The sequence below is a fragment of the Hypanus sabinus genome, chromosome 4 (assembly GCF_030144855.1).
Source record: "Hypanus sabinus isolate sHypSab1 chromosome 4, sHypSab1.hap1, whole genome shotgun sequence".
Taxonomy (NCBI): domain Eukaryota; kingdom Metazoa; phylum Chordata; class Chondrichthyes; order Myliobatiformes; family Dasyatidae; genus Hypanus; species Hypanus sabinus.
In genome coordinates this window covers 116,545,172-116,570,530 of record NC_082709.1, presented here as the reverse complement: position 1 = coordinate 116,570,530, position 25,359 = coordinate 116,545,172, and the positions used below count along the sequence as shown (strand labels likewise).

The 25,359-nt window shown below is 39.5% G+C and overlaps 1 protein-coding gene across 4 annotated transcripts in view; it reads left to right on the top strand.

Moving 5' to 3' along the window:
* The window catches only part of LOC132393135 (uncharacterized), a 156,070-nt gene extending 132,094 nt beyond the window's left edge, over positions 1-23,976 (top strand). For 3 of the 4 annotated variants that reach the window (XM_059968003.1, XM_059968004.1, XM_059968002.1), the window contains 2 exons: positions 19,758-19,961; positions 21,997-23,976. In XM_059968003.1, coding sequence (XP_059823986.1) covers positions 19,758-19,961; positions 21,997-22,181 — 389 coding nt within the window. In that variant the 3' untranslated portion in view covers positions 22,182-23,976. Of the gene's footprint in view, positions 1-12,003; positions 13,370-19,757; positions 19,962-21,996 lie in introns of those variants that run through there. The other variant, XM_059968005.1, reaches the window with a different exon arrangement.
* The last annotated feature ends 1,383 nt before the right edge of the window (positions 23,977-25,359 follow it).

Below are 25,359 nucleotides of genomic sequence, written 5' to 3'. Positions count from 1 at the left end.
ACATAAAGTTTTTTTTTACTGCACTTCATGTTCAGTGTTTAGACTACAATAAATCAGTTGCTGTGGTTTTTCTTAAATATAAAATGCATCACATTATTTTATTACCATAAACCTATATTCGTGATCCCAGTGCTCTGAAATGATTACAGAGATATTAAGCATTCACTTTGAAACTACCAGAGATTTGGGAGCAAAATGCCAAACGCCATTGTTTGGTTTGTACAGGCCAAGGCCCAACTCACACTGCAAGAAATTACTGTCAACGTCACCAAATTTTACTATGTGGTAGCGTCACTCGGAAATTCCACGCCTGCAAGGGTGGTGAGTCTACTAGAACACCCGCCTGAACACGATAAATACTGATCACCTTTTACAGACTTCTGGACTGTTAGAGTCTGAGTGTGCCAAACAGTTGCTTCCTTTGCTAGGCCTCAGTGATGCTAAACCATTGGAGCTAATGGACCACATGCTCTCTCACCTGGGAAATCACCATCCTTGTTTTAATTTTAAAGAACTCTTCATACAGTAAATGTCTGATCAAGTTCACATAGCCCTTGCTAGTGCATCTGTGAAAGACTATAGGAAGCTTGCTAAAATGCTGATAGTCTACACTCAGCCAGGCAGTGGTGCATCATTCCTCCTCCTTTCCCTACCTCAATAAGCCCAGTCAGTGAGGCCCTCAACATAAGGACGCCCACGGCTGAGAAACAGACGGCGCCAGGCCTGTGTTTTTACCACACTCACTTTGGTACAAACACTGGGAAGTGCTGATATGGGTGCTCAAGTGAGTGTGTTGCCAGCATCGCTTTTTGATGAGAAGGCAAAGAGTGGCAAATCCTCACTGGAGACCACCAACAGCAATAGGATGCAGACTTATAGAACATGACAAGTGACATTCTGCTTCAGTGGGCGATGTTATACATGGGAATTCATCCTGGCTAATGTAGCTAGGCCTTTGCTTGGTGCAGAGTTCTTGTGTCTCCAAGGACTATTAGTCAATCCTGAGAAATGTCAGCTTGTGGATGTCTCGAACTTTGGGTTGTTACCCTGCTCTCCCAGTAAGTTCCCCTCAATGACTCTCTCAAGCGCATGAATGACCACTTGTCAGCTTACTTGACTGTTGGGCGAATTTCCAAATCTCGCCAAGACCACATTCTCCACGACAGTCATAAACCATGGCCCTGTGCGTAGATAGGATCCTGAAAACCGGCAATCACGAAGGCTGAGTTTGCCAACATGGAAAGACTTGGCATTGTACTCCAGTCAAATAGCCCCCTCCATAGGCTGCCTAATGTAGTGAATGTCACCCATGTATTGATTACTGACACCTTAATGAGGTCACCACCACCTTCCCCCCCCCCCCCCCCACAAGATTGTTACTTGGTTCCACACATCCAAGACTTCTCAGCACATTTAGCCAGAAAATTCATCTTTTCCAAAGTCAGTCTAGTTGGGAGCTACCATCAAGCGCTTGCGTGCTCAAAAGACATTCCCAAAATGGCTGTGATAACAACCTTTCCGCGAGCTGCTGAACTTGCGCTTCCCCTTTATAGTGTGATTAAAGGCAACACCCATAATCAAGTGCTTGACTGCTCAGCAGACCTAACCAAGGCATTTCATGGTACAGGCACCCCCCCCCCCCCTTACAAAGGTAGAGTGTTCCTATGAAACCTTTCTTAAGCCGAAATGGCGTAAAATGAAGAACCATTAATTTATATGGGAAAATTTTTCGTAAAAGTGAAAATCCTATTTGTAATGCAAAAACAGGTTACTAATGTAGGTCTTTTGTAAAAGTGAAGAGGTGTAAAGTGAACATTCATAAAGCGGGGGACACCTGTACCAAGCAAGCTCTTTCCAACACAATTGTACTGGCATACCTGCTCCACAACACATCTATAGCCTTGACTACTGACTATTCAGATTATGCTGTGGGTGCTGTGCACAAGCAGATGGTCAATGGGGTGTGGCAGCCGTTCGCTGCCTTCAACCAACAGCTTTGTTCCTCCAAAAGGAAGTATAGAACATTTGGTGGTGAGCTTAGAGGGTCACCGTTTTACAGCGTTCGTTAACCACAAACCCCTGACAGCCAAAATATCAGACCCTTAGTCTACATGGCAGCCATGCTGTGGCTGATTGCCTCTCACAATCAGGTGTTGAGTTGGGGTGAATTATGTAAAATACTGTTACCGCACAGTGTTCAGTGTTTAGAGTACTTTAAATGAGTTGCCTCACATTGATTTATTTGCAAAACCTACAATATCAGCATTATTAACAAATTCTATACAATGGGCAATTTATGGTTAAAAGTGCATTTTAATCTCAACTATTTGTTATTTCAGAATGTAAATATTTGTACTTCAAAATGATTTGTGCTGACATCATAATTTTAAAATGTGCTCCAGAGCATATAGTCCTTTCGCAAATTGGACTTGATTTTTCTCCTCAGTTCAAGGTATTTTTTAGGTTTTTTTCAGTGCTTGACAAAATTGGGTAGTGTCAGTCATATAAAAATGTTTCTGGTTAATTGGGCAACCGCTTATTTGGGAGAACTCTTAAAGAACAAAAACTAATCGAGAAACTAGCTGGGATTCCCTTTGTTTATTTGGGACACTGTGCCACTTCATCGGGGCAGGAGACTGTTACCAAACAGTTTCTAACTAGCATCAGATGTGTGCACCATGCTTACAGCAAGCAGTTTTTAAATAGCATTAGTAATGAATGCTTGTGTCCAAAAATCACTGTTATTTGTCGTTGATAGTGATGAGGAATAAACAGGAAGACAATTCAGACAACTCATCAGGACAGGTAGCATCTATGAGGAAAATGTCAGTGTTTCGGGCCAAGACCCTTCACCAGGACAATTCAAAACTGTTTTTGCTCATGATTTCAAGCATTCAGGTTTGGAGATGCCAGAAACGGTTGGAGGTGAAAATAAAACAATTTCACTACTTCAACAAGTTAGGAACTATGAGGAATTTGAGGGTATCAACGATCATCTTGAATGTTACAATCAGAATGAAGACTTGGAGGATGCAACCATCAGTGGCATTGCACTGGATTAATTCCTCCATCGATAAATATTAAGAACTAATACACAGTTTTATAGTACTGTAGCATTGTCTTTTTTAATTCCTTCTTAACTATTTCAGCTAATTGGGGCAGCCACTTAATTGGGCCAAAGTGTACTGTTCCCAATGTGTCCCAATTAACCAGAATCCACTGTACTTGCAAACTCCAGTTGCTTCATGTTCCACTTCCACCCAACACTTTTACCCTTTTGGCCTTTTGTACTACTCATGCTACTTAACTAGTATATCCCTCAGACAAACAAGCATGTATTCACTAAGATTATTTTAATGTAAAATGAATGAAAATACTGGATAGTGACAGCTATTGTCAAATTCATTGGTGGGAAAGAAAGGTTCCAGGTCAGCATTCAGAGCTGCTACTTCAGTTGAAGTGACAAATGTTGGAGTTGTGTAAGCCGACATAGAATGTCAGAGATAACTGGTAACACCAGGCGGAATGCTCCTATCTACTAATCAGAAGGAATGGATGAACACTGTGCCACAGCAAGGTTCAGTTACTGAGCTGCACTGCATTTTGCAAAGGGCACCTGCACATAATAAATGCAGAAGACTACTAATACCAAACAAAGTCCCCTTTGATCCATACCACAGAGTCGACAGGAATGCAAGCCTATTTCTAGTAGGCACGTGTACTGAGCAGGTGACTAATGATTTGCATAGCAAGGCAAGCACTTCAATAATTTTCCCATTAAAAAGCAATCACAGTAAGGTCAGAACTTTGCAGTTTCATTATATTAACAGCTTCACGATGTACACAGTTGGCACCAAATGGCCACCTGGAAAAATGCCATGGTTTATGCCAACAGATAAAAGCTTACTCTCTGTCCGTGCACAACTGGAATATAACCAGCAATATCAAGTCATGCAGGTCTCAAAAAGAGACAGTACTTTTGTTTCAGGACAATTGCCTTGCCAAACTTGCTGGAAGACAAAGGCAGACTTCAGGAATGACTGTTTCAATTCAAAGCATTGCCATATCAGCTTTAACTAATAATAATCTTGCATAAGCTCCATTCAGAAACGGTGCTTAGAAAGGATGAACTCCAAAACCTGATAGAACGGTCTATCACATTTTGAAGTCAGGCATCACATTTCTGTATATATTAAGGTCATCTCATGCTCTGAGATGCCAGAGACTCCCTAGGTAATTTTGCTGTACAAAGAGTTGTAACCGTGATAGAGGTGAAGGTTCACTTATCATCAAGATTTTGGCAGGACAGACAATGGTGCATTAGTTGTTGCTATGGAAACAATTCAGCAGCCAGGAAGACTACAACAGCACATATTAAGCTAAATACAGACTCTGCTATCCTTCTGCACACAATCAGTGGCTCAAAAAGTTGTCCTATGTCTATCTTAATTACTGTCAATGCTACTGTATTTTATAATATCACACATTCTCCAGCTGAAGGTCAAGTAAAATAGTGAGCACAGCCTGAAAGATGACTGTGTCATGTGTATTCCATTGCCTTGCGGTTAGCCTGACTAAGGAAAAGACCGAAGGGAAGAACTGATATCTTTGAAGCTCATAGTTCTCTGCATCCTGGTCTTCACAATGACATAGACAGACAGGAACAGGCCTCCACAACCAGACTCAGATTCATTTATCACATGTACATCAAAACATATAGTGAAATGTATCATTGGTGTTAATTAACAACATGCCCAGGGATGTGCTGGGGACAGTCCTCAAGTGTCATCCCACTTTCTGACATCAGCATCGCATACACAATGTCCAGCAGAACACAAGCAGCAGCAACAACAAAGCAAAACAAGACAGTAAAAGGAAAACAAGCTCCTTTCCTGCGTTCCCACCCATCCACTCACGTACACAGTCTGGCCTCCCGCCCCAGGTCAGGCCACCTTTCCACCAGGCCACCAGTCCTTGGCCTCAGACTCACGGGCATTGGGCCTCCAACTTCGTAGTTCACAATCTCAAGAGTTCACATCAGCAGCTCTACTTGTACCAAGATTCCCCTGTCAGTGGATTTTTTTTTTAAACCACTCATTTTCCTGGCTTTTCATGAGACATATTTGTAAACTCATAGTGCAAAGTTCCTTTCCACATCAATATTGGTAGATTCCTCATCACCTGGCATTGGGGATTTATCTTGTACAGATTCCAGTGGATCATGCATAGAACTAAAAGTGATTCGACCATCTGTGGTCCAAATTTCGTGGTTTGGGGCAGAGAAACAAAACAATTCGGACTTATAGATAGTAGGTTCCTGTTCTTCTATTGTCTGTTTCACTTGCTGCTCCTCACTTATTCAGTGGGATTCAAGCCCACTATCTAAATCCAATCTATAGAGCAGAATCAGGCTTTACTGGATGGAATGATGCAGGATGGTGTGAGATGATGGCTTAATATTGTAGTTATTGAATGTCTGTTCATTTCCTGAGGCAAGTTTGTAGAAACAAAGAACGGAACACAAAGACTTTAATAGACAAGGTATTCTGTCAAGTTCTGTTCCATATCCATTAAGCTGGAGGTGCTGAAGTTTAAACCTGTACAACAAAGATTTCACAGCATATCAATAAGCCAAGTTTTGAATTTGTACTGGGTTTAAAAAGATGGACAGCCAGAAAAGCAAGAATGAGGATTTCCACGTATTTTTACCCTGGGGTATAATGGAAAACGAGCCTCTTCGTTCACATAGACTGGAAAAACTGAGAAAGTGGAAGCCTTAAAATGAAAAAGGGAAGAGTACAATTTTTTTTAAGTTCTTACAAGTAGTACACTTCTAGACCCTTTGGGATGAGAGGAGTGTGTAGATTCTGAAAAAATAATATATATTCATTCTTTTGATGGAAAGTAATCTTGTTTCCATAATCATTATTGTGGACAGTTTAGGGTTAAAATCAGTTATGGACTCTGGCAGCTGCACCAACAGCAATATACATTATTTATTAAGGAACATGAATTCACAACAAGTCCATTATATATGGTGAAATATCTTTGTAGAAACTTTTTTTTTAACAGTTTCACAGACCATTACAATGTGTTTTGATAAGCACAACATACAAAATAAATTGCTGGATTTATTTACCCTGTGCTATAATCCCCAGAAGTGCAAAGCTTTTATGCATAAATTTTTAATCACAGTATAGATTCTGTAAATTCAAACTACACTAAAGTTATTTCATTGCATTTGTCCATAATGAGAATAGAATTTTGTTCCTTTTTGTGAGTGAAGGGAGTGTCTGTTGAGTTTCCCAGAGTCTATTATTAAGGATGAGGTTTTAGGATACTTGAGGCACATGATAAAATAGGCCAAAGTCAGCATGGTTTCCTTAAGGGAAAATTTTGCTTGACAAATCTGTTGGAATAACGTGCAGGAGAGTCAGTGGATGTTGTTTACATGGATTTTCAGAAGGCCTATGACAAGGTGCCACTTATGAGGCTGCTAAACAAGATTAGAGCCCATGGTATTACAGGAAAGATAGAAGATTGGCTGACTGGTAGAAGGCAAAGAGTGGAAATAAAGGGGGCCTTTACTGGTTGGCTGCTGGTGACCAGTCATGTTCCACAGGGGTTAGTTCTGGGTCTACTACTACTCACATTAAATGTTAATCATCTGGATGACAGAATTAATGGATTTGTGGCCATATTTATATATGAAACAATAGCTGGAGGGGCAGATAGTGTTGAGAAGGCAGGAAGCCTACAGAAAGATGGTTAGATTGGGAGAATGGGAAAGAAGTGGTAGATGGAATACAACATAAGGAAGAGTATGGTCATGCACTTGTTCAGAAGAAATAATGGTGTAGACTATTTTCTAAACAGGGAGTGAATTCAAACATCTGAGGTACAAAGGGACTTGGGAGTCCTGTGCTGGATTCTCTAAAGGTTAACTTACTGGTTGAGATAGTAGTAGGAAGGCAAATGTGAAGTTTGCATTCACTTCAAAAGGACTAGAATATAAAAGCAAGGATGTAACACAGAGGGTTTATACCACATTTGAGGTATTGTGAACAGTTTTGGGCTCCATCTAAGAAAAGATGTAGTGGCATTGGAGTGGGCCAAGACAGGTTTCATGATTATGATCCCAGGAATAAAAGCATTAAAGTATGAGGAGCATTTAATGACTCTGGGCCTGTGCTTGCTGGAATTCAAAAGAATGGGATAATCTCAGTGAAACCTACTGAATACTGAAAGGCCTGGATAGTGTGGACATGAAGAGACATTTTCAATAGTGGGAGAGTCTAGGATCAGGGGACACAGCCTCAGTATAGAAGGATGTCCCTTTAGAACAGAATTCCTTTATCCAGAGAGTTGTAGATCTGTGGAATTCATTGCCACAGACAGCCGTGGAGGCCAGATCATTGGGTATATTTAAAGCAGAGGTTGATAGGTTCTTGATTAGTAAGGGCATCAAAGGTTACTGAGAGAAAGCAGGAGAATGGAGTTGAAAGTGATAATAAATCAGCCATGATCAAAAGGCAGTAAAGACTCGATTGGCCAAGTGACCTAATTCTGTTCTTATGGTCTTATGGAGGTTCACAACATGTTACAGTACAATGTCACTGGATCTGTTATTAACAGTAGCATGGGTGCCCATGGTCTATGGAAAGCCTCTGTCTTTACCTCGAGATCGTCACAAGTCTACAGTTTTGGCCATGTTTAGAGGCATTATCATTTTTGTCAGAAGAACACTCATAACCATTTCATCTCCTCAGCTGGGCGAGTGCATAGGTTCAGTGGAAGTGAAAAAGATTTAACACCAGCTACTATTCATCTTTGCCTTTGTACAAACACTTCATTTTTCTTTACAAATCAGATCAACATAAGTCTACCATCCTCCCTTGTTACAGAATGAGTTGATTAACGTGCATGCTATAGATGAGAAGAAACTGAACAGAAAGCAGACATGAAGGGTTATTGCTGTTGCAGATTTATCCAAGACTGGTTTGGGAGAGAATGTTGAGTGGAAATTAAAATAAGAAAAATGATGAGGAGAAGTTGGCAGAGCACTGTACCTTTCAACTTGGCCTTTTCTGGTTAACCAACTTTACATAGGATTTTATATATATATATATATATATATACATACTACAATAAGTGAAATGTCAAAAACATAAACATGAGGGAGTCTGCAGATGCGGGAAATCCAGAGCAACACACACAATATGATGGAGTAACTCAGCTGGTCAGGCAGCATTTATGGAAGTGAATAAACAACCGATGTTTTGGGCCAAGACCCTTCTTCGGGACTGTAAAGGAAGGGGGAAGATGACAAAAATGTGATGGGGACAGGAAAGAGGTTAGATGGGTGGGGAAGGTAATGGGCAGCCTTCTCATCATCGAAGACATCTTAAAGAGGCGTTGCCTCAAGAAAGTGCATCTGTAATTAAAGACACTTACCACTTCTCATAAATACAATCAGGGAGGAGGCACAGGAGCCTGAAGTCCCACTCTGAACATTTTAAGAACAGCTTTGTCCCTTCTGCCATCAGATTTCTGAACGGTCCATGAACACTAGCTCCTGCATCCAATTATGTCTCTAACTTCACATGATTTACTTTTTCACTCTTATGATAGCCTTCCATAGGTTATACCAGGACTTCTTGTAGGGTTCTAGATGGCCACTTTTGATTGCCACAGATCTAGCTCTCAGCAGACAGTAAATCTCCTGGTTGATTTGGGTATGTTTAGTATGTTCTCAGAGTCATACACTCATCCACGTGAGTCCTGATAAAGCCAGTGACAACTGTGGCATATTCATTGAGATCGAAATATGAATCCCACAATATGGTACAGTCCCACCGAATCAGAGCAGTCCTGTAAGCGCTTTTCCGTCTCCCTTGACCATTCCTTTGTGGTTCTCAGCATTGGTGCTCTGGTCCTCAGTCTCTGCCTTTTTGCTGGGGATAGAAGTACAGCCAGGTGATCAGACAAAGTGTGCGTGTGGGATCACACAGTATGTATTCTTGATGGTGGTGTAACAGTGATCATGTGTGTTGATTCCTCTAAAACCATAGGTGACATGTTGGTGATAGTATGTCAGAGACCTCCTCAAGCTGCCCTAGTTGAAGGTATTTCTGCTGAAGAATGGAAATTCCAGCCTTGCTGTGGTGATATTCTGGGAGTGTTAGAATGTCTTGAGGATCACCTTTCAGCAGATTTGCCTGAAAAACTTGAAACTTTGGTGGCTGCTAGTCAGTAGGTCCGGAACAGAAGGTTTTAATTACACATTTATCAGCAATTTTGCATTTATGTGGAATCTGCAATCTAGAGAAGAAAAGATCAAGAGGAAGAATTGATTGAGAGAATAGCAAATCTGGGGGTAAGTGGTGAATCTTAAGAAGGGTATTAACAGAAGTAGAAGACAAGAATACTCCTTGTCACAATAGGAAGTTCAGCAAAGTGCTGAGGATGGGAACTAGTGCTCACAATGTTTGTGGCCATTAACAGAGGGTTGGAGAATTCCAGGTAGTTACAGGACTGGGATTATGGAAGACTTGTAGCAGGATTAGATTTTTGATATAATCATCAAATCTGGCCTATCTCAAGAGCAGCTGTGTTCACTTTTGATAATCTCACAACTTCATGGTGTGTAATCTTTGTAAATGGCTTTACCTAGAATTTAGGGTATAATTCTTAAGTCAAAGTTTCTTTCAAAAGATAGTGTCTCTCCACTATAGTGCATCTGTTTCATTTTTACATTAGCACTTATTCCCATAAGGGGCTCTATACTCCAGTCCTAACAGGGATAGCTTGGTTTATTATCATCGTTAATTCTCATGTGGTTTATGCTCTTCCTGCACACGATGACAAAATATGTAGTGGTAAAAGTTTTATTACACTGTCAGCAAGTTTTGTTGAGTTTTCAGCTCATAAATCTGTTTGGTAAAATTTCTGCCTGTTCCTTCTTTAAAAGTTGTATTAAAGTGCAGAAAGGCCTTTGCTCTGACTGATGGTTATAATCAGAGTTTTTCACTACACTGCAGCCAACGGTCAAAGAAACAGACTTCAAAAGCTCAATAAATTCATTAGACCGAGGGTAAGTGTAGATGGGGCCAATGTGGTATCAAGGCCAAAAATCATCTGAAGTTATTTCACCTGTTATCTTCTTGTAAGGGAATAGTTGCTGAATGCAAATCAGACAGTATGCTGTGATATGTGACATCTTTATGATTTCCAGATTTCTCAGAGTAGGTATGCATCCATTGTACAAACGAAGATCAACGCAGCAGCGCACACTTAACAGTAAATGCTTCAGATGAGAAGTTGTGAGGGGGAGATTCATTATGTGATTCAATTTGAGATCATTTTGTCTTCCAAGGCATTATTCTAAGAATTGTTCATGAGAGAGGAGTCCAGATAATTGATTTTGATGGCAATTTCTGTCTGTGCATTAGGATGAAAAGTTTCACTTTGAGTTGTTTATGATTGAAGTACAAATGTTTCTTGCTGTCCAGCTGAGCCTTTGATCCAGTTTTGATTCATTCCCTCGTGTTGAAGTTAGCTTTGTGTTTCAGGGAGTGGTCTTACCTCAATTATTCACCTGCTGGGACCACTATTAATTTCTGGGTGTTTCGAGATGTTTTTTAATGCAGTCCTACATTCGTTTTTGCCAGCCCACACTTCATTTGTACCTTCCGTACAAATACCAATAGAGGTAACACGCTTTACAACAAGGTTTTCACTTTATTACTCCACTGCTTTTACGAATTTGCATCTGCTTGAACTAAATCCAGCTGTAAACTTGGCAAAGCGCATCTGATATTTGGATGCCTCCTGTTCAGGAACACCATGTCAAGCAATCACAGAATTTAGAAGTTTAGTTGAATTAGATAGCTGCATATAACATTTTATGATTTTCATGTTGTTTTTAGTAAGTCTGTTACTCTATTCCAGTGTAATTTCTCTGGTATCACTAGATATCCAAGGCACTTTGGTGTAAAATTCACAGCTAATATCATAATTTGGTGTCAACCAAGGTTCAATGTTGTGAACTGCAGCACTCTTGCCTCCAGTTCAGAACTTCCAGGTTCAGGTTCCCACTCCCAAATAGTCCCATTTGTGCTGTCACGTGAATGGGAAAGATTCCACAACACTATCTTGAACAAGATCAAATCACTATTTTAAGCAAGAGCACAGTGGTCCTGACAAATATTTTACCTTCATGCTTATCATGAAGGAACCCATTTGGCTCATTATGTCCATGCTAACTCCCAGCAGGGTAATCTCATCAGTGCTATTCCTGACTCCTGTACTTTCCTATAGCCCTCCCATTTATTTTCTCTAACGTGCCCTTTGATTCTGCTTGTCACCAAGTTCCAGTGTCTAGTTAACCTCTCAGCACATCTTTGGGGCCAGATGAAAATTGGAACAGCCAGTGGAACCCTTCACAGTCACACCGCAGGTCAGGAATGATTCTGGGTCTCAGGAGCAATAAAGTAGTAATGTGAACTGCTGCATCACTTTCCCAGCCAAGCATATTATTGACCTAAGATAATATTCACAAAATTAAGTGCCATGATTTCTACATTAAAACAGTGACTATGTTTTTAAATACTTCATAAAGAATTTTGTTACATTTCATTGTTAATTTTATATGAAAAGTTTGAATGCATCTTAATTATTGATCTGATGATCATTATTTGTATTGGCTTGCTCTGGGCTTTGGCTGTGTGCCTAACCTGAGAGAAGGGTAAGTCTATAAAGTGTGGTGCTGAATTTCATGAGCACATTTATATGCAAGCCAGACAGGATCCTTTGTGATTAACCATGTTTCTTCTCATCTCATTTAAATACAATATACTAGTGACTTAAAATAGACCTTTGTGGTATGTAATATTTCTTTAAAATTAAATATAATTGGAGTAGAAAGGCTGATAATTCAGCAGAGTTGTGTGAATTGATGAAAGGTCTTGGCCCGAAACATCAACTGTTTATTTCTCTCCATAGATGCTGCCTGACCTGCTGAGCTCCTCCAGCATTTTGTGTGTTCCTCAATATTTCCAGTATCTGCAGAATCTCTTGTGTGTATGAAATGTTCCCATTTGCAGTGGTCCCTTGACTTATTGTTGATCTCTGCCACAATTATCACCAACCTACCCACAAGAGCTGCAGACATTCCTCTCGGGTCCACTGCCTGCTGCCATTGTACAGAATCATCTCCTTTAAGCTGGCCTCTATTTGGAGATTGTGGGGTGGTTGAGGTTGATTGATGACTTAGTTCATCCAGCTAATAATAACATTATCTGATCATCATTGTAAAATTTCTTCTGACCACTGTACTACCTCTGACCATGGGCAACCTAGGGATGGAAGCTTTTCTTGTGGGTGTAAGAATTTGGCTTCAAACAAAATGCCGATGCCAGAGGAGTTGTTGCATGACGAACATTGACTTCAGTAAAAGTGCTGATGTGATGTGATGCAAGTCCAGGAGGCATCATTATCTGGTAACTTTCCAAACTCTCAAGCTGTTGTCAACACCACCCAGGTCTCTCATCATTATTAGGAACCTTAATCTTAATGTCACTTATGTGGTCACAATCAGTTTAATTGCGTCAGAACAGTCTCACAAACATCTCTGCACAGGATCCTGTGCTGAATCTCACAATCACCATTAGTACATAGATAGGTGTGATTACCAAGGTATCATGTACTAAAGTATTGACAAAGTCTCCCTTTCCATGGTGCTTGTGGTGGGCCAAGTACAGCCTGATGGAGCATGTTAGTCTTGTCATTGTTATATTGTAAATATGTCATGCTATGCTTGTGCAATAAAATCTAGTATGAACCAGAGGTGGTCCTGGTTGTGCCATCATTAGCATTCCATTTGTCAGTAGTTGAAATTCCATTCTACACATGAAGCTGAGGTTAAAAAGATGAGGCCAACATCTATGTCTTCTGTTCTGGATGTCAATTCAATCAGGGGCATTCTTTAGTGAGAGAGAACAATTACTTGGTAGGTGTAGGAGAAAGGATGTACAACTAGAAAGAACTACTACAGTCATGGGGTCCTGAGGAGCTCGAGTGACGGAAGTACTGCAGGTGAAAGTACATTTTCTTCTAAAATGGAAAATCTGCAATGAACTGACATGAATCTTTGCTGCACTTCACCCTGTAGCAACCCTTTAAGTACCTCCATTTAGATAAAAGAGACTAAAACTGTACACAGGTCTTCAGTGTAGTCTCAAAAAGGCCCTATACACTTGCAATAAGATTTCCTTACTCTTGAAGCAAATTCTCGCAAAATGAAGGCAAACTAACACTGGCTCATGGAAACTGGAGGTCCATTAGCCAATCTTCACTGGGGGATTCAGAGGTGGAGAGGGTCAGCAATTTAAATTCCACAGTGTTATCATTTCAGAAGACCTGTCCTGGACACAGCACAAAAGTGCAATTATGGAGAGAGCACAGTAGTGTCTCTACTTCCTCGGTAGAACTTCGGTATGGCATCTAAAATTTTGAAAAACTTCTATAATTGTGTGGTGGAGAGTATTAATGACTGGTTGCATCACAACCTGCTATGGAAACACCAATGCCCTTGAACAGAAAATACTACAAAAAGTAGTGGAAATGGCCTAGTCTATCATGGGTAAAGTCCTCCCCACCATTGAGCACATCTGCACTGACCTGATGAAGGGTCTCAGCCCAAAACATCGACTGTTTACTCTTTTCCATAGATGCTGCCGGACCTGCTGAGTTCCTCGACCATATTGTGTGTGTTACTACATCTACACAGAGCACTGTTGCGGGAAAGCAGTATCCATCATCGGGGATGCCCTGCACCCAAGCCACACTCTCTTCTTGCTACTGTCATCAGGAAGGTGGTACAGGAGCCTCAAGACTCACACCACCAGGTTCCAGAACAGTTATTATCCCTCAAGCATCAGGCTCTTGAACCAGTGGGGATAACTTGATTCAACTTCACTTGCCCCATCACTGAACTGTTCCCACAGCCTTGGACTAACTTTCAAGGTCTCTTCATCTCATATTCTCATTATTTATTGCTTATTTATTTATTTATTACTATTATTTCTTTTGTATTTAAATAGTTTGCTGCCTTTTGCACGTTGGTTGTTTGTCTATCTGTTGGGTGTGGTCTTTCATTGATTCTAGTACGGTTCCTGGACTTAACAGGTATGCCCGCAAGAAAACAAATCTCATGGTTACATATGGTGACATATGTGTACTTTGATAATAAATTTACTCTGCTTGCTACACTCATTGTTAAGCACCTGGTGTACAAGCAGGACCAAGTCCTTTTGAACATCATCAGTATCCAATCTTCTATCATTTAAAAAAAACTCTGCCTTCACCAACCACACACACACAGACAACATTTTGCCATACTGTATTTCAATGTAGAATCAGTCACTGAGCACTACAGCACAGAAATGGGCCTTTTGGCCCACCTAATTTGTGCCAAAATGTTATTCTGCCATATCCCATTGACCCCACAGCTGGACCATAACCCTCTATACCCCTCCAATCAACGTACTTATCAAAATATTTCTTAAATGTTGCAATCGAACCCACATCCACCGGCAACTTGTTCCACACTCTTACTATCCTCTAAGTGAACAAGTTCCCCTTAAATATTTCATCTCTCACCCTTAACCTATGACCTCTAGTTCCAAATTTCACCAAAAGCCAGTGGAAAAAGCCTGTTGCATTAACACTATCTATATCCTTCATAATTTTGTATACTATCAAATTTCCCCTAATTTTCTATGCTCCAGAGAATAAAGGCCTAACCTGTTCAGCCTTTCCCTATAACTCGGGTCCTCTAGTCCTGGCAAAATTCTTATAATTTTTTTTCTGTAAGTGACCAGAATTGCACACTATACTCCAAATTTGGCCTCACCTGCGTCTTTTGCAACTTCAATGTAACATCTCAGCTCCTGTACTCAGTACTTTGATTTATGAATGTTGTCGTGCCAAAAGCTATCTTTATAACCCTATCCACCTAGGACATCACTTTCAAGGAATTATGGATATTTGTTCCCAGATCCCTCTGTTCTACCACACTCCTCACTAACCTTCCATTCATTATGTAAGTCTACCCTGGTTTGCCCTTTCAAATGTGCAACACCTCACACTCATCTACATTAGATTCCATCTGCCATTTTTCATTCCATTTTCCAGTTGGTACAGACCTCACTGCAAACTTTGATAGTCTTTTGATAGAAGGAGATGAGTTATACAGCTCTCGTTACATGCACATACAGTTCAACTCTGAGTGATTATGCAGAAAGTTTGGTTAGTAACTCATCTCCTTATACCTTAGGCCATGAACTTATCAATCACCCCTGCTGTGGACACCTTCTGGAGGTCTAAGATCCGTATGCTCCACAACCACTGGACTAAGTGTGTAAATGTAGGAGGAGACTATGTTGAAAAAGAATGTGCTAGGTTTTCTAAAATTGGCTCCTTCTACCTTAGGCCACAAACTTATCAATCACCCTCGTACTACCTCATCCTGAGTGCCAAGCAACTGAATCTTCTTGACCAGCCTGCCAAGTGGGACCTTGTTAAGTGTTCTTGCCTTATCATTTACTCATCCACTCCATATACCCTTGAAGCTTCCTGCTCTTGCTTTGTACTCACAAGTCCTACCTTGTTTAGTATCATAAGCAACTTGATAAATGACATTGTGTACCCTCAGCTAAGTATTTGATATAGACTGCATATAACTGGGACCTAATTACCGATCCCCATTAATCTGTTAACCTGAGAAAGATCTGTTTGTTTTAACCTTCTGCTCTCCATTCAATAACCAGTTCTCATAAATTCCCAAATGAACCTCCCCTGCATTTCAGAACTGAAAGGAAATGTTCTTCATCTGCAGCTATATCGCACACCCGTCTTAATAAAACTTATTTTGCACAGATCCCCTAATGATATTTGCTCTGCTGAACAAAAAAATATATAGATTAAACTGCCCATACAGGGACTGGCAAGCAATTGTGTTATTCGTACTTATCGACAATACAACTGAATCTTGCTTTGTCAGAACCCAGTACATTGAGTTATTATCATTCAATTCAGCAATGAATATTTTAAGTTTTATGCTGTATCTGTGTTTAATCACCAGCATGAAATAAAACATTTTGGACATATGTCAAAGATTTCAGGATTTTCAAAAGTTAAGAACAATCTAAAGTGTAAGTAATGCTTGCAACTGATTAAATTAATAAACATCCAGTCACTTAGAAAAAGCTCCAAGTTAGAAATTTAGGTGTTTATATTCCATTAATACTCTGATCAAACCAGTTAGCTGAGCTGATAAACAAAGATTGATCTATCATAGCTTCACTATACGCTATTAAAGACCTCTATAAACACAGTTCTGAAATAATGTTTTCTCCTTTCCATTTTAAGAAGGTTATGATTCAATTAAGGCTACAGGAGCTTCTCTTTTAACTGACCTGATGGATCATTTTGGAAACACAAGTCCAAACACAGTACTGGTAATAGAAATTAAAATGGTGATTTGCCTGGCATCATTCATGTTTCCATAACAACACCTTGGCTGTTCTGTTGCTATTACCTTCACCCATGCCTTTGTTAGATCTGACTTTTCCAGCATCTGGCTGATACCCTCATCCTATGTCCTGTAAATTTGAAGTTATCCTAAACAGTGTCTCAATTTGCATCAGTTCACTTATCACTGCCTTGCTAGCTGATACCCCTGACACTGGCCTCTTGTTTATCTCTGAACTTAAAATGCTCCACTTTCAACAGTCAATTTCTTTAGCCTTGAACTATAATTGTTCAGAATATCATCCTGGCGAATCTTCCCATTTATCTCCAGTAAGATATTCTTTGAAAATATCCAAGGTCCTAAACTCTAATTTGCATTCAGTATATCCCCTGACTTTCCCATTTGCTTCGATGAGACATTGCTTAAAATCTTATCTCTTTAATAAGCCATTTTGTTATCCATCCCCAAGTTACCTAATGTGCTGTTTAATGTTCTTAGCCAAGTGCCTTGGGATGTTTTGCTAGACAATTAGTAATTATTGTTTCAGATATGCACTTTTTGGAAGTGATGTTCAGGAGAATTCATCTGTGAAAACTGTTTTTCCATCCATGTTTTGAGAACCAAAGGCAGTGTATTATCTTATTTGCCTTTGTATCACCTTCAGCCCTCAAATGCAGGTGGAGTTAGCATGGGAATTTGCCTGTGGTGCACACTTCCTCAAAAGTATAGGCATTCAAATTGCAGCCTCTTGTCATAAGTGGTTGGCCGAAGACTCAGTGGTCCTTGTGGTTAACCTGCACAAAAGAAAAGCCTCTTGTGGGTATCCTGTTCCCTCAGAGCCCTTGGGATCATTCTCCCACCCCTCCTTATCCCCTTCCCATCATTGTAATATTGATTTATTACCAGTCTTGTCCCATGCTTTTCTGACTTCCATTGGTATGACTTTAGAGAGTTCACACAAACCTAGGTACATGCCAATAACTTCAAAAACTTGCAGCACATCAATAAGAACAATGCAGTGAAACCAATGTTAATATGACTATCGACATGCTTGGAGAAACCATTCCATGGTCTTAATTTTCAGTTAATTTTCAAGTTTCACTCAGTGAAGTTCCATGATTCCACTGCAGAAAGTTTTTTTTTCTGCAAAGTCATAAAGAAATGCAGCAATGCAGGTCAACAGATGTCTGGCATTGGTAAGAGCAAAATAAAAAACAAACTGAATCTGAAAGTATTCAGATATCACTGAACAGGTGCCTTAAAGTGCAGTTGAATTGCTGGTGCATTAGATAAAGCGAACCACAAAGAAATATTGAGGACTCAAAGTCAAATCTGTTGCCAGTGATAGATGTGCATTTGGTTGGTCATCATGTTGAACATCCATGCTGTAATTTTACCTCTGGTGAATAATTAATCATAACACTTTTACCTCTTTCCTCTGTTGAAAGTTCAACTATAATATTTAAGACATTAAAAGCACTTCAAAATAACATTAATTTATCAAATAAATAGACAAACTCTTCACCCAACTTTTTGGTTATTTTTTGATGCAAGAATGCTTAGATTGTTTGTCAGTTTATGAATTTTTGATACGTATTTCAGGTTTTCGTAATTAATCTGTTTGCTTTTGTCTGTAAAAGTAAAACTAAGGAAACCTTGTCAGAACAATATGGAGCTCTAGCACCTGAAGATAACATTGATAGAGTCCCTTAAGGGAGAGAGGTAAAGGATGTATTGATGGGGTGATAGTGGTAGGTTGGAAATAAGTTCATATGGACTATAAATACCAACATGGATATTAGTCCTAAAGGCATGTTTGTGTTGTAATCACTAATTGTGTTGTAATTGCTGTGCAAATGCCCTGATATGATTCTAGCACAGAATATATTGGTCTCAATATGGATTACAGAAAAATACTCTGCCCTGGATCAAATTTGAAAATAACATTCTAGAAATACAGTGAAATGCACTAGACTGGTAAACCAATCAAACTGATTTTATAATTGCTGTTCTCAACCATTATGTCAAAGATGGATTATTTCATACTTTTATTAAAATAAATTAAATATCCAATCATCTAAGGATAACCAGAGCAAATAATCATTGTGATCAGTAATAAATATCACTTCATTTTGTGTTCCAACTAAAACAGCACAAAGTGAGACAGAAGCCAAATATAAGAAATCTTAATTATGATATAAATTCTGGTGGGACCTCGTAATGATAGAACTTGGCCTCATGTCTGCTTGGTAAATAACTGCTAGGGTGTGCAAAGTCTCCTCCCAACTAAGACATAGTTCAAGATGTTCAACACAGCTGGATTGAGTAGAAGTATTTACATGTTCTGGAATTTGTTTTCACTGCCTTCCCATCTCCTGATAACTAAGATATTGGAGAATGCATTGTGTGCTTCAGGGAGAGACGCAGGTGGTTCCAAGTAAGGTCTCAGGAGTGGAAGACCATGGGCTTTCTTAGCTTACCCTGACCTACAAAGACTGACATCCCATTTTACTTGTAAACACATGTATTAGGCAATCAGTTGACTAATCTTCACTTTCTGCGTGTGCAAGCAGTTTGGACAAGAGATTACATCAGTAATTGTGTTGTGTATAAAAACAGCCATATTAAGTATTAAACAAAAAGTGTCACTTGTGGGACAGTAATTAATTATACTTCCTGATAATGTTACTTATCTTTGCGTGGAACTAACCTTCCAATCTGGCCTCCTATTCATATTTCGAGCAAAGATCCTTCTTTACGTTATGAAGGGTCTCAGCCTAAAACATCAACTGTTTATTTCCTCCATAGATGCTGCCTGACATGCTGATTTCCTCAGCATTTTTGTGCCTGTTGCTCAAGATTTCCAGCACCTGCAGAATCACCTGTCTCTGTATATTGATATTTCCTCATTTTTATTTTAATTGTAAGCAATGATCAGGTGCATATGAATTATTCCAAGCTTTATACAGTAAGCTTTTATTTGAAATGTGTAATGTAGTTTAATTGATGATTATGTAAGTGAATTGGTAACCAAGTGTGAGCCCAGATTTTACCATACAATGGAAAGTCCTGAATTATCAGTATAGAACTGTATACTGGGTGAGTCAGTTCTTTCCCGTTATTGTGTGCAGGAAGCAGTACTGGGGGATTTTTCACAGTTTGAAAATTTGCCCTTCATGTTCATAGTTTGATTGATGACATGTACTCTATCTTTTTATACTAGAGTGCCTCGGAAGATCTGACCGGAAAGTGGAGTTGCCAGCCTCTGTGATCCATCTTGCCAAGCAGAGGACACGACCTGAATTAGCAGCCCGTTTCCTCACCAGACACCTCTTCCCAGACAGTGTGCTTCTCAGGAGTAACGTGTACGGAGCAATTCGGAAAGGAAAAGCTCCTCTTGACTGTAATAAGATAAATGCTGTTCGAGGTGAGCTGCAGCTGACTGAATTTGATGTCGTTCTCAATACAGCCTATTTCTCAATTTTAAATGGAGATAATCGGAATTTGGTATAAAATGAATATAGTCATATCCATAAAAAGTTCCTAATTTCAATATGAAATAAACTGGAGAATTTTGAAAAGGTCTTCAAGGCCAGTTGCATAATTGCAATGCTAAATCTAGGCCTGAAAACCACACGTCTTGTGCACCATTTAATGTAGAGGTGTGCTGATAAAGCAAACCCCTTTTCACTGGATAGTGCTGTCTCTCAAGTGTTCTTGCAGTTAGAACTCTTTCAGGAAGTGGAAACTATTCCATCACATTCTGGAAATAGTGCTTTTCAATTATTGTAGGATTGGTGGTGTCAAGAAATGTGGCCCTTGCTAGTTCTTGACCTTTTGTGGTGATGCCATTTGTGTGTGTGTGGTTCAGAAGAACCTTCCGTCAACAATACCCAGAGGATGTTAATAGGGCAGATTCAGATGGTGGTAATTCCACTGTGAAAGATAGGGCAGCAGGTTGGCTCGGCTCTGCACTGGAACTTATCAGCAATTAGTCCTTTTATGTTACCAGGTAACCCAAGCATCAGTATTGTCCTGGTCTTGCTGTGATCAGGTATGGACTGGTTCACTGAAGTTTGCTGGGCTTAGTAAGGAATGATCAGTCTTCTGAGATTGTGATAGAGGAAATAAAAATGAATGTAGGATTAGTATAAATGGAAGTTCGACAACACTGTGGACTCATGGGTCAAAGGGTCTTTTTTCCATGCTGTATCTCTCCATGTGAGTCCGATTGTATAAGTGCTGGGTTCCAGAGTGATGCACCATCAATAACTCTCGGAGATGTGAGTCAAGAAAGGCTTTTATTTGCTGGAAGAAAGCACAGTCAGCAGTGTCAGCAGCCAGAGCCCACCACACAACATCCTGGAGACTGAGGGAGGAGCAGTGCCTCCAACCGCCTTTATACAGGGGTATGTGGGAGGAACCACAGGAGCAGTCAGCAGGGGGGCATGTCCAGACAGGTAAATGTAGTTCACCACACAGAGCTTTACAGTAATTTCCTTCCTTTGTATCAGGCATTGATTATGAAGAGGTTATGATTCTTTTAGCACATACTGTAAGCCCAGGTCTACATCTGCATCCTGCAGGACCTACAGATCTGTCAGTGACTGCATTACCCACCCGTAGTATAATTCCACCCCTGTTACCCTCACCCTCCTAATGTCCTGCCTGCTAGGAGGGAGAGTAGGTAAAACAACTGAAGAAAATCAACCCATAAAGGGTTATTGTGCCCACGTTTGACCCAAACACAACTTTGAGGCCTCCAATGTACATTCCTAACCACGGCTCAGTTGCACAGCATCCCAGACTTAACAGATGTGTTCTGCTGGTAGAACAAAGAACAAGAATGGTGAAGGAAAAAGACTCATATACCCAGAATCATGCCTTTAGCAGAGACTAGCCTGTCATGTTTAAGGCCTTCTCAACCTTGGAAAGTCCCTGGATGTTAGGGAGGTGACTTTTCAGGATTGACACAGCTGGACTTTGTCCTTCAGCTGTGCTTGTACAATGTCTAGGTCACATTCCTGTGATTTATAGGCTTTTTCACTTTCCTTCCCTGAGGCATTTTTAGTAAAACAACTGGATTTATAAAATAACCGAGTTGTCTTCATCATTTTAATTAAAAAGTGACTGTAGCTCGAGCATACTCATTCCAACAAGCAGTGACACAAAACATATTAGCCTATTGTTTTCCTGCAGATATTAATCAACTATTATCAGGTGTTGTAGTTTTACTCTGGATTTCCAACATATGTTTTTTCTTGTATTTCCACTCAAATCCTTCTCCAGATGTTCTGGCATTTTCAATATTATTTCCACAATCTTCTCCATAAACACCTTTCTCAGAGATTTATGTATTTCTTTAACCATTGTAAAATGCCTGAAAATAAAACTTTTTAAAAATTCTGAAAGTCATTTATCATGTAAAAATGTAACTTTGCCTGGTTTCCGTTGATCCACAGAATTTCTAGCAGAATGCTTTACTGGTTTTGACCTGGCTGAGGATGGCAAAGACTGGAAAGTGTGTGTTGATGCAATTAATGGTGTCATTCGATGTCTCAGATATGAACTGAAGAAGACACCGCAAGGAAGGTCATTCCTTAAGCATTATTCATCACCTGTCCCAGGCCAAACTGAGATGGAATGACATGAAGCCAATGAATGCAAGCTGTAATTACATGGTCATAGGCGCAAACCCAAGTATTAATTGTATGCTGTTCTGAGGTGTATGGAAGAAATAATGGAAGGAACATTAAAGTGAACATTCCATCATTGTCCTAAGAGGTGATTTTGTTTACTGTTTCTCAATATGCTTAGAATGTTACAAAATCAATTCTCAATAATAATTTACAATGATAATACAAAATATTCATGCCACGTTCACTTTATCTGCAGAGAAAACATCTACATTAAAAACTTCTTTAAAAATGGAGACCAATACAAACAAAATACTGCATTACACAGTTGCATGCATTCCTGAAAATAAAAATAGAAAATAGTCTGTAATTGGAGCCCGGTACCCATACTTTGTGAAAGGTTGATCATCTATTTTGTCACTGAAATAAATGTCATCATAATTATAGTTGTGAGGTTATAAGCACAGGCAGCAGTATCATTTCATTAATTTCATGGTTATTGATCTCCAAAATACGCACAGGACAGCTTCAACTCTCTCTGTTGAAGATTCCCAACATAATGAATTTTAATCTAATTTGCTATACAAAGTGGTGGCAAATCAATCTTAAATGCATGTTGTGTTCCAATTGCATCACCAAGAGTCAACTAAAATTTTCACTCAGGCTGAAGCAGGGGAGTTGTCTTTAATTTCCTTGATAGACTGAATGAAGACAGAAAAGTATCTTACATTGAAAACACTCAGGAACATTCAGGCTTGGTCTTCCCGAGTACAGAAATTCTCCATCTGCTCTTCCCAAGCATAAGAGCCATGTGAGATGGCCCCACACACCTACCAATGCCAGTAAGATTATTGAAGTCACAGCTGTTTTCCAGAACTCTGCCAGCCATCTGCTCAATACCCACACAGAGTTAAAACCGAAAACCCGGGCACTGATTTGCTGACAACACGAGTGAATCTGCAGATGCTGGAAAAAAATAAAAACACAAAATGCTGGCAGAACTCAGCAGGCCAGACAGCATCTACGGGAGGAGGTAGTGACGATGTTTCAGGCTGAAACATTGTCACTATCTCCTCCCATATTGCTGTCTGGCCTGCTGAGTTCTGCCGGCATTTTGTGTTTTTACTGATTTGCTGAATTCACTGGTAAAACTGTTACAAGTAATAGGGTTAATATGTTAAAAATTTGTGATCATCACTGTTCTGTGCCTGAGACACTATTGGTGCTACTTTTCAGATGAGAACGTAAGTCAAGATCCTATCTGCCCTCAAGGTCTTGAGGAACAATATCAAAAATTTTAACTGGTTATGTTGCTTTCTGACATTATGTGGAACATTGTTGTGTGCAGATTGGTTGCACCATTTTCTGCATTGTAACAGCGACTACACATTTGCATTGTTTGTAAAGCACTTTTGGCATCTCGAAAGGTAATACGTAGCATCGTAGAAGGAAAGAACACAAGCTGAGGAATTTGGACCAGTTTGTCCATACTAGCTCTTATCCAATTATTCTACTCCCTTGTTCTTTTTTCTGTAACCCTGAAATATTTTCATGATGTATATCTAATTCTCTTTAGGCAGTTACCAATGAACCTGTTTCCACTGGCCTTTTGAGTAATGCATCCCAAATCACAGCAGTTATAAATGAAAATCTTTCTCCATTCTTTGAATGGTATCTGGCCTTTGGTTTTCTCCTGTCTTTGTGTTTAGACTTTGAAGGAAACTACTAACTGGAAACTACAAAGATCTATTTTGTGGAGCTTTTTTAAAAACATTGATCTACATTTTTTTAAATTAAAATTAATTTTGCCTATTTACATGTGTATTAGTTTTTATTCAAAAACGCTCATACATCACACTGGCTTTACTCTGGCATGTTTCCTGTTTTGTGGCAGCTCCCATATTTTTAATTTCAGATTTAACAACTCATCTACTTACTCTTCTCATTTGGATGTGACCAAGTTCTGCAGTTTCTTTTTTAAATGGATCTGAGAAGAATACACACAAGCTTTTATACAAAGCCACAGATGGTCAAACTCATGATGAGTAAGCTATAAGGTCATTAGTTATTAATGGGCATGTTTGCACATTGAAACTGCAGCCAAAAACATAGCCTTGTTAGATTTTATATTTTGCATACTGTAGACAGTGATGGGTTATTTCATGGTTAAATCGTATGTGCCATGTCAAAGTACAATATCAAGGATTTTGGTTTACTCAGAGGTAACTTACCATCACTCGGTGTCAACCAGACATTGAATTACAAACGGACAAAGAAAGCATAGCTGGATGAACATTTACAGAGTAACTGCTACTGGTTAGCTTTTAACTCTGGGCTTCTAAAGAAAAAAAAAGCCCTGTTTGATGAAGAATGCGCTGCAGCAAGAATAACGTGTTATCTCAGAAGCAGGATGTAACAAAAGTCAGTGGAATACTTTTTGAAAAATAACTTTAGGAACAAAATGAATAAAAAGCCCACTGAATGTAAACCCAAGCCCTGACATTGACCACAGAGGTTACAGAGCAACCCTGTGTTGCAGCCATTTGGATCATCAAAATTCGCTCTTACAGGCTTCACAAGTCACTGCCCAAAATCTTGAAATCCAGAATAAAATAAGCTCTCACAGAACGAGTGCTGAATAAAAGGAACATAAATCAACACAATTTTTTTTAAACTCCAGTCGCTTGACACATGTATAAAATGCGGCTTTATGCAACTCCCACCTTCCCTCCCCACCAAAACATGGGATCACCTATACTGATGTGCAATCTTTCTGGGCTATTAGTAGATAATTCTGAAGATTTCATCAAAGTGGAACTTTTCTTAACATTAACCAACATAGAAGGGTGTCCGATTCACTCTGTGCATTAGGGCAAGACAAGTTCATTCAACAATGTTTGTTAATTGAAGAGTTCACTTATTTTAGTCCATGCTTCTAAATTTTCTTTTAGGCAGTCAGATTTCTGAAGTAACTTACCAGACAAACTCATTGTTAACTCCCCCTGCCCCCCCCCCTCCATTATTTAAAAGTTAACATGAAATGAAAAAATCAATGTACTTTGTGATTAAATGTGTTAATGTTGATATGAAAACACTAGAAAATTCCATATGTAATGACGAGTAGTCTAGAGGATATTAGACCATAAGACAAAGGAGCAGAAGTTGGCCGTTTGGCCATTTCATCATGAG